General features: G+C 40.7%; 1 protein-coding gene across 1 annotated transcript in view; it reads left to right on the top strand.

Annotated features, from left to right (window-relative positions):
- LOC119840758 (dynein heavy chain 7, axonemal) overlaps nt 1–14,170 on the top strand; it is a 53,336-nt gene extending 39,166 nt beyond the window's left edge. The window contains exons 58-75 of the mRNA XM_038367494.1: nt 1,590–1,731; nt 2,627–2,805; nt 3,164–3,327; nt 3,645–3,786; nt 4,098–4,164; nt 4,433–4,578; nt 5,105–5,257; nt 6,859–6,988; nt 7,551–7,792; nt 8,136–8,292; nt 8,867–9,033; nt 9,682–9,690; nt 9,769–9,789; nt 10,453–10,690; nt 11,704–11,855; nt 12,875–13,012; nt 13,487–13,630; nt 13,935–14,170. Of these exons, the coding sequence (XP_038223422.1) occupies nt 1,590–1,731; nt 2,627–2,805; nt 3,164–3,327; nt 3,645–3,786; nt 4,098–4,164; nt 4,433–4,578; nt 5,105–5,257; nt 6,859–6,988; nt 7,551–7,792; nt 8,136–8,292; nt 8,867–9,033; nt 9,682–9,690; nt 9,769–9,789; nt 10,453–10,690; nt 11,704–11,855; nt 12,875–13,012; nt 13,487–13,630; nt 13,935–14,141 (2,598 nt within the window). The 3' untranslated portion in view covers nt 14,142–14,170. The remainder of the gene's footprint in view (nt 1–1,589; nt 1,732–2,626; nt 2,806–3,163; nt 3,328–3,644; nt 3,787–4,097; nt 4,165–4,432; nt 4,579–5,104; nt 5,258–6,858; nt 6,989–7,550; nt 7,793–8,135; nt 8,293–8,866; nt 9,034–9,681; nt 9,691–9,768; nt 9,790–10,452; nt 10,691–11,703; nt 11,856–12,874; nt 13,013–13,486; nt 13,631–13,934) is intronic.
- Nucleotides 14,171–14,730: the final 560 nt, after the last annotated feature.

Here is a 14,730-nt window from a genome sequence, read left to right as displayed (position 1 = left end):
TTAGGACTTTTTCGAAGATTTTAGATAAAGCTGTCAGCACAGATATTGGACGATAATTTGTGACACTGTCTTTATTTCGTAGTTGTTAGATCACAGGCGCTGTACGGGTGCCCAATATGGGCAGACAAGCTCTTGACGCGCAATACAATTATACTAAGGCGTTCCCAGCGAGTGGTAGCCATAAGGGTTGCTAGGGCTTATCGCACCGTTTCCTACGATGCGGTTTGCGTTATCGCCGGAACAGCACCCTGGCACCTTGAAGCGGCTGCACTAGCGCAAGTTTATTGGCGCAAAGCGGAGGTAATAGGGAGAGGTGAAGCCCTGTCCCCAGAAACGCTCCAAGTATGGAAGCGGGAAGCCGGTGACGCAGTTTTTAGACGATGGCGTCGGGAACTCGATTCTTCATGCGTGGGGGGTTGGACGCTCAGCGCACTGAGGCCAGTGTTGAGAGAATGGGTAGGAAGGCGGTGGGGGTCGCTCAGCTACCGGCTTGTGCAGATTCTGTCTGGTCACGGTTGTTTTGGCAGCTACCTGCACAGGATAGGGCGTGAGTCGGCCCCCGCATGCCATCATTGCAGTAGCCAACTAGACTCGGCTTTACACACTCTGACCGAGTGTCCAGCCTGGACAAACGAACGGAGGTCTCTCGAGAGCTTGTTGAGAACAGGCACGGAGCTGACCCTGCAAGCTCTCGTAGAAATTATGGTTACTGGCGACACAGACCATGCCTGGAGGACCGTCGCGACCTTTTGCGCAAAGGTTATGAAAGGAAAAGAGGATGCAGAGAGGGCCCGGGAAAACGACCCATCGGCAGACCCTCTGCGTCGGCGTAGGCCCGGCAGTCGCAGGCGTCTATATGTCCAGCGGCAGCCGTAAGCCGATACAAGTAAAAAACGCGGAGGGGGGGTTTACGTAGAAACGAACGTAGTATAGTTACGTTCGCGGCAAGTAAACCGGATCCCCTCTGCGGCGGAAGGTGGTTGGCCCTGGAAATGGAGTGACGATATTATTTGATATCGTTGACCATTATCACTCCTGGGCCTGGAAGGGCCGCAGATATGCGGTATTCGCTGCACATACGGTAGGGGTATAAGGCCTAGCTGTGAACCCCTCCGTTGATTGCGAAGGATGGACACCGTTGGGTTTTAGTGGGTATGGCTTCGTGCGAGTCCCACATACCCCCTCGCGCAGTAAAACTGTAGAGGGGGATGCGTAAATGCATTTCCCAACGATAAAAAAAAAAAAAAAAAAAAAAAGGAGTATATAATTTCTTAAAAACTGACTAAAACAATTTCATACAATATAGCTGATAACAAACATTTTCAGTCATATTGTATGAAATCGCACTGTTGTTAAGTACTATCATCCAAACTTTAAATGTAGGCTTTTATTAACATTTATATATCGATCTGTTCTAAAAAATAGCATAATTTAAAATATTTAACTATCTTGTTTGTCATTTTGTGTTTGATGAATGTATCTAAAACGCTATAATTTCACAAACATAATATTACGAGTAAAAATACCGCGACACCTGCAGAGAACTAATCAGTCCCCGTATATTAAACAAAAAAATCCATTTACAACAGATTCTAAACTCGGCGAAGGACACGTCGAACGAAATCAAAGAGAAGCAAGAGGTGGCGATGATTACGGAGAAGGCGATCGATACGGCGCGCGACGATTACGTGCCGATCGCGGTGCACTCCACCAACCTGTTCTTCCTCATTGGTTGCTATTTATGTTACTCTTCTAATATTCACTTTAATTTGTCTTCTTTTCTTAATTGGTATTGATTGGTTTTCCTATATATGGTGTTTAATATTGGTAATTTGGTGAATGTGATTAGGCATTTAAAAGGTTTGGTCTTAGAGACATGTATATACTAAATCCATCTAGGATGTATAGGAAAACCAATCAATTCTCTCTCTCAATTGGAAAACTTCAAAAAATTAGGAAAAGAGAGAAAAGAGGATTTTGATATATTGATACTAGCTGCGCCCCGCGGTTTCACCCGCGTAAGTCCGTATCCCGTCGGAATGTCGGGATAAAAAGTTGCCTATATGTTATTCCAGTTGTCCAGCTGTCTACGTACCAAATTTAATTGCAATTTTTTTAAGAACAACAAACACACACACACATCCTTCCAAATTTTCGCATTTATAATATTAGTAGGATTTAACAAACTTATTTTTATTCGTAGGAATTATTATCTATTCTTAATGTTGTAAAGAGGAAATATTTGATTGAATGTTTGTTTCCCATTGAAAAGGTCCCGAAACAACTGACCAATTTAAACATTTTTTATCTCGAAAAATATTAGTGGCACGTTCCGTAAACAATTAGCTATAATCTGTATCAAAATGCTAATTCTTTAAATGTAATTTTAAAGAAACGCATAATTTATTTCTTCATATTTAGCCAAATATTATTAATATTCTTATAGAATTATTTATATGCATCAAATCAATTTGTTTCTAAGTATTCAAAACACCAAGAGCGCATTATATTTTAAGCATTCCCGCTTCTTCCACTTTCCATTGCCAGCTGTATTACCTCTATAATAACTTGTTATAATTCTATTCGTTTATACGATGTTTGACCACAATATCTCCTGTCACCACAGCATCGCTATCGAACATCGACCCCATGTACCAGTACTCGCTGGGCTGGTTCGAGGGGCTGTTCACCAGCTCCATCGACAACACGGAGAAGGTGGAAGAGATCCCGGAGCGGTTAGAGATACTGCGCGCGCACTTCACCTACTCGCTGTACGCTAACATCTGTAGGAGCTTGTTTGAAAAGGTTTGAGGGTAGTTGTAGATTAAGGGGCGAGTTTTTGTTTGGAGATGGATGATGGTTTTGTATTTAATAATTTGTCACAGATCACATCACATTTGTATGAGGCTACTAAGTGACACAAATAATTGTATTTTGTAATTATTGTCTTTTAAATAAATTTTGGAAGGAAACCATTGTAATAAATATATCATACATTGGATTATTGAATCTATCATATTCATGATTTCGATCTATTTATTGTAACGTAGGCAACAAAAATATAAATAAACAGTGATTTCACTAATTGCAAGAAGAAATAATTATAATTTTAGTCATTATATATAACACCAAAAACAAAAAGCAAACATAAAGATGTTGACAGGACAAGATCGTGTTCTCGCTGCTGCTGACGATCACGATAATGGTGGCGGAGGGCCGGCTGGAGCGCGCCAACGTGATGTTCCTGCTCAGCGGCGCGCAGCCGCGACACGTGCGCCCCAACCCCGTCGCCTTCCTCAGCCCGCAGGCCTGGGGGGAGTTCAACTCGTGAGTGGGGGGGGGGGGGGGGGGGGGGAAGGGAGGAAAGGAGAAAGTTGGATGAAAGAAAGAGTATAGAAATTGGGAGAAAGGAAAAAAGGAAGTAAAAAAGGGTTGCAAAAGTAAAACTTAATAAATATGGTTTTATTTTGACGATATCATACAGACAAACACACGTTTTTCTATCAAATTTGTTGCTAGGTTAGTTATCATCAGTATGAGGTTCTCTAGCAATTTGCAGTCCTGTACCAAAACTTACATAGTCTTAAAAATCTTAACGATTTTGTCCCATTGTCCCAAATATAAACCCCCAATCCATTCTACAGTTTGAACGAAATGGACGGTTTCCACGGCATCCTGGATCACTTTTTGGGGAACATCCCCGCGTGGGAGGCGTACTGCGACACGCCCGACCCGCACAACCAGCCGCTGCCCGAGCCCTGGAACACCAAGCTGGGCATGTTTCAGGTCTGCATGTAGATGACGCATTACTCACTGATTAACTGACTTAATTTAATTGGTAACTGACCGAAGAAACATGTTCTGGTTAAGGAACCAGTAACTCTATTCACCAATAAGTAATGCTCTGGAACATGATGCTGGTTATGTTTAGGTCTGGATGTTGAGGCAAATGAACTAATACTAGTTTATTTTATAACGATTACACATTGAGAAATATTTTTTTAATTTCTAAACTAGGGAAAGAGTTGGAAAATATCGATTAAACAATAGCATATGTTCTCTTAATTGTACACATTAGCTTTACATATAAATTACAGAAAATGATGGTCCTGCGATGTATGCGCTTCGACATGATGGTGCCGGCTGTGCAAAACTTTGCGGAAGGTAACAGGCCATCTTCTTCCTTCTTTTAAATTGGACATGTTAAAATGTTACATTAGCTGAGTTGTTTATATTTTGAGACGTTTTAGAATATAAAGTAAAGAAAGACGGTATTAATGAACAATTGTATTTAAACATTTTTCCAATGTAGAAACGGGTGGACAACATTTCTTAAAGTTGTTATTTTGATTGTTACTCCTTAAAGACCACCTATTGTAGCCTCGATATGTATATATGTACCCGGCACGTAAATCGCACAAACCGCGCACAGCGCAAATGGGGCGGCAGTTCGTGGAGCCGCCGCTGTTCGACCTGGCGTCCTCGTACGCGGACTCGCACTGCTGCATCCCGCTGCTGTTCGTGCTCACGCCCGGCTCCGACCCCATGGGCACGCTGCTCAAGTTCGCCGACGATCAGGTCACCTGTGCTCTACTTATTTACTTTCATTGCTAGGTACTTGCTATCTTATTTCAACAGACTTGGAAAAAAAGTTATGAATTTATTATTTTTGGGATTGTTACCTTGGAGCTTTCAGCTGGGTGAATAGATTTTGGTGACTTTTTAAATTGAAAGTTGGTGCCTCTCGTGTTGGTCCCATTTGCATTTTATCAAGTTCTGTCATTTTGAAGGCTGTTTAGATTTGTGTTTAAAATATATTATTTATTGCATATTATTTTTAACAACTAACATGACTATGTACGATTAAAATCGAGAGAAGAGAAGAGGGGAACCGAGATTTAGTTTCTAATTATTTTAAAATTCCCTGAAACTTTCCCAAAGGTTTTCCCCTAAATGCTCTACAATGAAATAATTATGGAACATCCAGATATCACAATCTCCCGAATATTTCCATTCTTTTTCCCTTAAAAACTGGTGTCAGGGTTTCTGACCACGATAGAATCCTCTAAAATCTTCCTTAACGGTTGACATTGTGCGGGGCCAGGGTTTCGGGTCGTCGCGCCTGTTCTCGCTGTCGCTGGGGCAGGGGCAGGGCCCCATCGCGGTGAAGCTGATCGACGAGGGCGTGCGCAGCGGCACGTGGGTCGTGCTGCAGAACTGCCACCTCGCCAAGAGCTGGATGCCGATGCTCGAGAAGGTGACTTGCTTATTTTCTAGCTCTTCGCCTGCGTGTTTGCCCGCGGAGTCAAGGAAGAGTCCCACCCCGTTAAAGAGTAACTATGTGACATATCAGGAATTATGTAACTTTTCGCTTTGACGAGCACTCGCAGAAAAATTATGTATTTACTCGTTAAAATGCAGGTGTAGTTAGATGTATTTGAAGAAAATAGTTTTGGAATGACGTAAAAACGCAGGATTAAAGTACAAACATTAAACGAATAATGAGGTCGGTTCATCCTACTTCCCATCCTACTACCTACCTATTAATCTTACTATATCCTACTCCTACGATAATATTATAAATGCGAAAGTTTGTAAGGATGTGCGTGTGTTTGTTGCTCTTTCACGCAAAACTACTGAACCGATTGCAATGAAATTTGGTACGTAGATAGCTGGACAACTAGATAACATATAAACATCTTTTTGTCCCAATATTCCTACGGGATACGGACTTACGCGGGGCGCAGCTAGTAATATTATAAATGCGAATGTTTGTAAGGATGTGTGTGTGGTTGTTGTTCTTTCACGCAAAAACTACTGAACCGATTGCAATAAAATTTGCTACGTAGATAGCTGGACATCTGGAATAACATATAGGCAACTTTTTATCCCGATATTCGTACGGGATACGAACTTAAACGGGTGAAACGGGGGGGCGCAGCTAGTGTTGCAAAATTCGAGTAGAACCGAACCCCTTTGTCTTTTATAGCTTTGAAGATTTACGTTATTGATTGTTCATATATGTGTCGACTCATTAATTATTAGTAACTGCTCCGTTTCCAATTTATTTATGCTATTTCGGTGGCTCAAACTGAAAAAATATGCAAATTAAAGCGCAGCAGACACCAATCATTTTTCTGACTCGATCCCGTCGGCGCACAATGCACGTGAAACAACTGAAAAGTTGCACCGAAAAATTGGCATCAATTTTTCCCTGCATTTTTTTATTTTATGTTGCTTTTAACATTTTTATAAAATTCGCAACTCACTGAAACTCGACAGATAGATATGCACGACGTATAGGTATCCAAACTAATACGCATTTTTTTTGTATGATAGAATACAATTAGTACCTAATATTTTTGGACAGTAATTAATTTCGCTTATTTTTTACCCAATTTATGCATGTTAAATATCAATGAAACATTTATTCATCCGAAAGAAGGAACGGATTGATGAGAATATATTTGTGGCTCTTTCTCGCAAAAACTATTGAACGGATTTCACTGAAATATGGTTTCCATGTACTACAGGTTTATAGATACTGTTTTATCTAGCCCGGGGGAGTTAAAATGAAATAAAGAAGCTTTTTATATTTTTTAAGCTTACTTCAAAAAAAAAAGCTTATAACTTAATAAAGATTTAATTCAATGCATCTCTTATACAGACCTTTAAATATCAATGAAATAAATACTCTTATATTTTGTATGTGCTACCTATTGGTAGGTTTAAAGACGGTTAATATTAATAGTTGAACTTATTTCTATTGTTTGTAATTTATAAAAAAAATATATCAATTAGTTGTGAAAATTTCATAAATAACTAAACGGCTTTATAAAAAAATAGGTTCTCTTATAGATTTGTGAAGGATTGACACCGGACTCAACGCATCCCGACTTTAGGTTGTGGCTCACCTCATATCCAGCGGATCATTTCCCCGTCTATGTCTTACAAAATGGAGTCAAAATGACTAACGAGCCTCCACAAGGTGAGATGCAATTAAAGAATTGTTTAGGAATATGTGATTAATATTTATAAATATAATTTCCCAGAACTCAACTGCTCAACTGGTTTTATAACATATATATATTTTTCGAATAGGTAGTAAACCATTTCGACTTTCGAGGTTAAAGCACTGTTTGGTCGTTCCATTACAAATAGTTTCCATTTGGTTAGTTATTGTTGTTTTAGATAGGTGCATAGATAAACAACTGTTTATTTTTCTCTGCATAAACTTATGCAGAGAAAAAACATAAGAACATTCAATATACAACAAGCAGCAATATTAACAAAGGTACTGAACATATTGAAACACAGAAGCAAATTTGATTAGTGTTTTTATTATGAGTTTTGACTTGGTATGAAACAGGGATATTAATATTCTTATTATATTTTACTTTGCTTGTTCCTATGTTCGTATGTTAGGTATACCCCGTTCATCGCTTGCACCTAAACTCCATACAAGCAGCTTGACCGAATTCCATGAAATTTTCCATCGCTCGTATAGTCCCGGATGGTAGTGCACCCTGGCTGACGCTCGTGTCCCCCAGGGCTCCGCGCGAACATCGCGCGCTCGTACCAGAGCGACCCGATCAACGACCCCGAGTGGTTCGAGGGCAACAAGCAGCCGGAGACGTTCAAGAAGCTGCTGTTCGCGCTGTGCTTCTTCCACGCGGTGGTGCAGGAGCGCCGCCAGTTCGGCCCGCTCGGCTGGAACATTCGCTACGAGTTCAACGAGACCGACCTGAGGATTAGCGTCACGCAGCTCTACATGTTCCTCAACGAGTATGACGTGAGTGTCATTCTCTTGGCTTGCGTTACACGCAGTATGAGTTCCTTGAGGTGTGGCTGAGAGTTTGTGTAGGCGCGCTGAGTTTGTTTTCAGAGACTGTGATTATTATTGGACGGTGTTCCCCTACTAGTTAATAGTGTTAAGACAGATCAACATATTCCTCTATGCCTTCATACTTTGTGGATGTCTGACAAAGCCGTTGCACAAAAATGACTTCATTCATTCAATTATCGCTTCACTCAGAGTCAGAGAAAAAATTATAAGCACACTTCTTTTGCTTTCCGTTTAATTTTTTTGTGTCTCATTACAAAAAAAAAAGCGATTAACACAATATATCGGTAAGGACGTGCAATTCGTGGCGCTGCGCTACCTGACGGGCGAGTGCAACTACGGCGGCCGCGTGACGGACGACTGGGACCGGCGCTGCCTCAACACCATCCTCTACAAGTTCTACAACCCGCGCGCCGTCGACGAGGACAAGTACCCGCTCGACCCTACCGGTGAGACTTGGGGACGTTTCGATCACGACTCGCGATTTGAACTCGTGTCTTTCGCCTTAGATGTCCAATGTGTCGCGGTCGGTCGTATATATAGGTACTTTTAGAATTAGGTCGCCAGTTCAACTTGAGATTTGGCAAACGTACAGAAAAAAAAATCATTTATTATTGAAGTGAAACTTCTTTAGAATCGTTGGGATTTCAAACCGGATGCAACGGAAAAACGACAGGTAAGAGACAGAAATACAAAAATGTGTAGAATGAAGCCGGCAAAGAATGAGACAGAAATATACATACTATTTTATTCATTCTTTTGTCGATTTACTGAAGTTTCACTTCTATCGTGTGTGAATCGCACACACACCTTTTTTTTAATGAACTAGATGCAGTGAAGGATAATCTAGATTAAACTAATAAGCGTGGATTTTGAATCAATAAGTAGAGTGTACAGGTCTGTGTTCAAATAGTGAGTATAGAAAAGGTTGTTACGCTAAGCTAATAAGCTCATCTTTACTTGTGTGTATGCTCCAGGAGTTGTTTAGAAATGTAAATATTAACTGTAAGTGGATGTCGCTAGGCGTGTACCACGTGCCGACGCTCCGCGAGCACGCGGACTTCATCGCGTTCGCGCGCTCGCTGCCGGTCGCCACGCCGCCCTCCGTGTTCGGCTTCCACCCCAACGCCGACATCACCAAGCACTTCCGCGAGGCCGAGGAGCTGCTCGGCACCGCCGTGCTCACGCAGGTGCGTCTCCGCCCGCACCCGCGCACACGCACACACCCGCACACGCACACACTCATACGCGCACCTACCAACGCACACTCACCCGCATACATACACACGCACACACACAAATCCGCATGCACACACACACACACACACACACACACACACACACACACACACGCGCGCGCGCGCGCACACGTACGCACACACATCCGCACACGTACACGCACACACAGACACACACGTACACGCAAACGCACACAACACGCATTCGCGATACACAGGCAATAGTTATTATTCTCGATGGTATATTGTCATTAATTTTATGCAGGTGGCTTTAAAAGGTTTTTTTATGCAGGTGGCTTTAAAAGGCTTTTTTATAATAGGTAATCATATTTACTTTTCACGATAGTTGTTAAATTGTTAGTAGTTTGGTAGTTCATTTAAATGAAATTCCTAAGCATTATTTGTTTAACTGCCTGATTTTTTAAGTTACACTACATTTCCCATTTAAAATAAGTAAAATGGAACGTAAATTACAGCAGCTGTAGAGAAATAACGAATGCTAGGAATGTAGATTGTAATTTAATTTAGTTCCCTATACTTGGTATTGTAATTGTTTGACTGTGTATTCTGTTTCATTTGCCAATGCCGTCGGCGAACAAGGATCGCACGGTAAGTTGAGCTCGAGACTAATTTCATTACAATTCCTTTACTTTGAACAACTCATAACATATTTTTTTATGCTCAAAGGATCTCCTCAAAGAATACTTGGTGAGTTTTAATGTTATCTCTGCGAAACGATTACACGCTTTGTAAATGCGGCGCTCTTGTTTTGCAGCTTTTTGTTTTGCAACTATTTTATAAATTCTTTGCTTTCTATTAAATACTTTTGTTTAATTGCTGTTTCTCGTTTTCACAAAAATGTAAGCACTCTCACAGGTTAGTCAATTTAATCATTTTTTACCAAAATTACTGGTAACATTATTTTATCAGCTATAGTTAAGCAGCGAGTTCTACTAAACCTAGAAATACTTGCTTACCATAAAAAAAAACTCTATAGAAAATGCAGATTTTATTTATTCCTGAATGACCTCTTCCCAAAAAGGTTGGCATATTAAAAAAAAATATGTAATCTATTCTATTTCTATTTTTATATTTGATAAAAAAATTGATTTGTGTTTATAATTTCAGAAGAAATAACTAATTTGATGTTTACATTAAGCATCCTGTTGTGAAGCGCCAAATACCCAATCGGTGAACATTTTTGTTGAGATTAATTACAGAATTATTGCTTTTAATAGAATTATTTCTACTCCGATCATACAAATGTCCAAACACTAGCACGCTACACTGCCAAAATGTGTGACCGACGCTTCCGTAGCTTTATCTGCTTATCTGCTTATCGTGAACATGGTCTGACTCCCGATACAATAGGACACCATGGCAGCGGGAGGCGCCGGAGCCACCCCGGAGCAGCAAGCGATGGCGATCGCGGAAGATGTCCTCGCGCGTTTGCCCTCGCAGATACTGACCGGCCCCTCGCACGAGGGCGACATCAAGCCGGCGGACATGACGCCCATGTCCATTGTGGTGATCCAGGAGGCGGCGAGATACGAACGCCTCGTGAACGTAGTGCGGAGCAGCTCCAGGGCTGTGATCGGAGCTGTGCAAGGTGATAGATGTTAATTGGTGCAGGTTTTTCTTGCTCGCTGATGATGCTGGTTTTAAATTCATGTCCAGTTCTTATAATTTTACGTACTCGGTGTTTATTCGCATATTTTTTAAGTATTTTTTATATCTGTGGGGGTATGGTACTTCCCCGGTACGATTTGGCACAATTCGTGCCCAAACTTGCTCGACGTTTAGGCATGAACTCCTACATAAAGAAGTATTTAGTTTTGTAAATAATTTAATATTTATTGCCATCAATTTCATGAAAGGTTATATTTTCCTGTCTATATTCCTTCAATTATGGTAATTCGAGAGAATATTCCAGGCGGTGTAACTGTAGTTACGTAGGAGTGTCTTAGCCGCTATTTTTGGTTACATCCATTTGACTCTGTCAATAATGTCTGTGAGATCAATTCAACCCAACATAATATATGAAATATAAAACAAATGCGGTGTATTACACTTGCTGTAACCCACGGCGTCACTTTTTTTTTATTAGAGATAGGCAGACGTGCGTGGTATCCGGGTAGAAAGTAGCCTAAGTGCTAATTCTAACTATATCTACCTCTGCACCAAATTTCATACAGATACGATAAGCTGTTTTCACGTAAAATAATAGCAAACATTTATCCGTCCATTCATACTTTCAAACTTCGCGTTTATAATATTAGTAGGTTATAATAATTATGTAAGTTCACAAATATAAAGTGACACATAAGGCGACCACAAATTGTTTTTATTTTGATGTCATACGCTGGCGACTTAGCTGGCGGTTCGCCTGATAGGGAGCGATCACAAGCGCCCATGAACATTCGCAGAGGTAGATCTCTGCGGATGCGATGCACGCTTTTAAGGGAAAGGGGATAAGGAAATGATTGACGGCTGAAAAGAAGGAATGGACTGGGAAGGGTGAGGAAAAGGAAACGGGCCTCTGGTTTTCACAAATTTGTCATTACAATTGACATATAGGCTGTACAAGTTATGAAACCGGTCATACATGTAGTATATGCACAGGTGTGAGCGTGCTAAACGACATAACGGAGGAAGTGCTGACGAGCATGGTGCGCGGGCGCATCCCGGCGCTGTGGGCCGGCAAGAGCTACCCCTCGCTCAAGCCGCTCGCCGCCTACTTCGACGATCTGTTGGCGAGGCTGCAGTTCTTGCAAGTTAGTCCTCGTTTCTATCTAACGTGCTCCACCTTAAATGTAATATAAATATAGAATAGCTTCAAATTATTAATGCAATTGATTTTTTATTGTAATACTAGCTGACCCGGCAAACGCTGTTCTGCCTTACTCTTATTATTTAGGTATATGACAATAGATTTTGGCCGATTCTCAGACCCACTCAGATATACACAGGAAATTTCATGAGAAGCGATCCAGTCGTTTTGGAGGAGTATGGTAACTAAAATTGTCATACGGGAATTATATATATAAGATATATTTTGTGGGTATGTTCTGGTTAATCGAACGCTAATTAATCAATCGCTTTAGTATTTAGGTATAATACAGTCGTGAAAACACAATTCGGATAAAATTTACGGATACTGTGCAACCGGATGTGTGCTGTGATAATGCATTTCACGTCTATTGCCTTTTCAGCTGTAGTAGAGAAATGACTAGCTAACGCAACACTGAGTGATTTTTAAATGAAATCAATCAATTACTAATGTTAAAAACAAGTAAGCAGAAAGCGGTATGATGGAATTCGAATAAATTAAATAAATTGTAACATTATAAATGTAAAAAAGATTTTCTACCTACTCTTTACTCTGATATACAAGCCGCGGTTTGCATACTACGCTTATACTGCGTCTCTTGTGTTAAATAATAAGTATTATAATTATTTTGTGTGAGTGTAACGAATGTCTGTATTTATTCCGTATTTATTTCAGAATATTGAATGTTTGTGTTATGTATAAATACGTATATAGATCACTAGATATATGCTTATATCTTTAAAACTACACACCGGATTTTGATCGGGGATTTTTTTAATAGATAGAGCGGTTCAAGAGGAAGGTTGATATGTATAATAACGTCCATTAAACGACTCCGAAAGTATCGCGTGTGGAACCGCGGGCAAAAGATAAAAAGAAATATGTGTAATATGGTAAAATACATATAAACAAACAATATATAAAAGTAAAATGGTTCATATTGTTTCCGGTGTGGTTCCCCAGCACTGGCACCAGTACGGGCCGCCGGTGGTGTTCTGGCTGTCGGGCTTCTACTTCCCGCAGGCGTTCCTCACCGCCGCGCAGCAGAGCTACGCGCGCAAGTACCGCATCCCCATCGACCAGCTCGCCTTTCACTACGAGGTACACCGTCACCAACTCCAACCAACTCCTTCTCTCCCCCCCCCTCTACCAGCCTCCTTACTATCTTGACTTGTTGCACTATGGAACGCGCTAGTTGGATGTGTTGTGGCCATAGGATTAAGGTTTTACTCAATGCATCTGATAAACAGCCGAGGAATAGAGTTGACACGATGTTAAAGCTATTTTCATAATTTATTATGAAAAACAGTTACAAAATACAATGGTAATGCCTTAAAAGAGGGTCGTTTGTTGTTGGTGTTTAAAGGTTTGGATTAAACTACAAGTCTTATCTTAATTGTATTAAAAATAATTAATTCACATTAATTTTTTTGCGTTTAATCATTATTTTATATCTTATTTAAAAGACAACCCCAATGTTCATTATATTAAATTGGAAAATCTTTCCCAAAACTATACCTGTATGTTTCGCAAATTATCACAACTACCGGCATTTACCTGATACCCAATTGTTAGGTCCAACGCTCATTTACAATAGAGGAGCCGCCGGAGGAAGGCGTGTACATCCGCGGGCTGTTCATGGAGGGCGCGCGGTGGAATATGGAGGACTACTACGTGGACGAATCGTATCCCACTGTGCTGTACGACGAATTCCCTCCTGTAAGCGATTTTTTTATTAAAAACTGCTTATAAGCATTTTAGAAAAGAAATATTTTTTTCTAATGAATAATTTCTTTTGGCTATTCCGAGATGTTGTATTGTATTGTAATTGTGTGTGGAACGAGTGTGTGAGAACACATGGGTGATTGTGACAAAAAAGGAGTTACTTTTAGGTCATAACTATAAGATAAACTATCTGCCCGGTATTCTGTTTCATTTCGAAGAATATTTTACCATTCAACCTGTATATTTTATGTTCGTGGTATGAATGCTACCTATTAATGTGTACATTGTGGCCGGCCAGGTGTGGCTGATCCCGCTGAAGCGCGAGGACATCCCGCAGGCCGTGTTCTACAACTGCCCGCTGTACAAGACGGGCGACCGGCGCGGCGTGCTCTCCACCACGGGCCACTCCACCAACTACATCCTGTTCATGCGCCTGCCCACCGCGCAGCCGCCCGACCACTGGATCATGCGCGGCGTGGCGCTGCTCACGCAACTGCCCTTCTAGTTGTGTAACAATAAAGCTATCGAGCAAAGTGTGTGTTACTGTAACCCACCCCCCACTGTGTCACGCGAATCGCGCGAACATACATATAAAATAATATAGTAATTTAATATTTAATATGTTTATTTAAATAAGCGGTTTTTTATAAAAAGGCCTCATCCATCTAGGATGAGGCGATTGATCGTAATTTCTATCTAAATGGTTGTCAATACATCCAATAAGTACATTGGACCAGCAGAGATTTGCCCGAGTGGCCCCGCTAGGTAGAATACAATACTGGAAGCATTACTAAGATAACTGATGACGCCATTTGTAATTGGCAAAATCAAACTATTTGCCTGTGACATACATTATTGTCTATATTTTACTGATGGTCTACCTCGGCTTAGCCATAGTGCCTACCTGCATTCTGGACTCACGTATAAAACCAACGGTGAATAAATGATTTGAAATCGGACCAGTAGGGACTGATTTCAAAACATCGCTTCCAGAGATTAGCGCAGTCAAACAAACAAACATTTCAGCTTTATATTATTAGTATTAAGAGATAGAGAGAATAGATTATATGCATTACGAAAAAAAGTTATCGCAA

This window comes from Zerene cesonia, chromosome 1, assembly GCF_012273895.1.
Source record: "Zerene cesonia ecotype Mississippi chromosome 1, Zerene_cesonia_1.1, whole genome shotgun sequence".
NCBI lineage: Eukaryota > Metazoa > Arthropoda > Insecta > Lepidoptera > Pieridae > Zerene > Zerene cesonia.
Note: the sequence above shows the minus strand (reverse complement) of the source record. Positions and strands in the feature narration are given on the sequence as shown.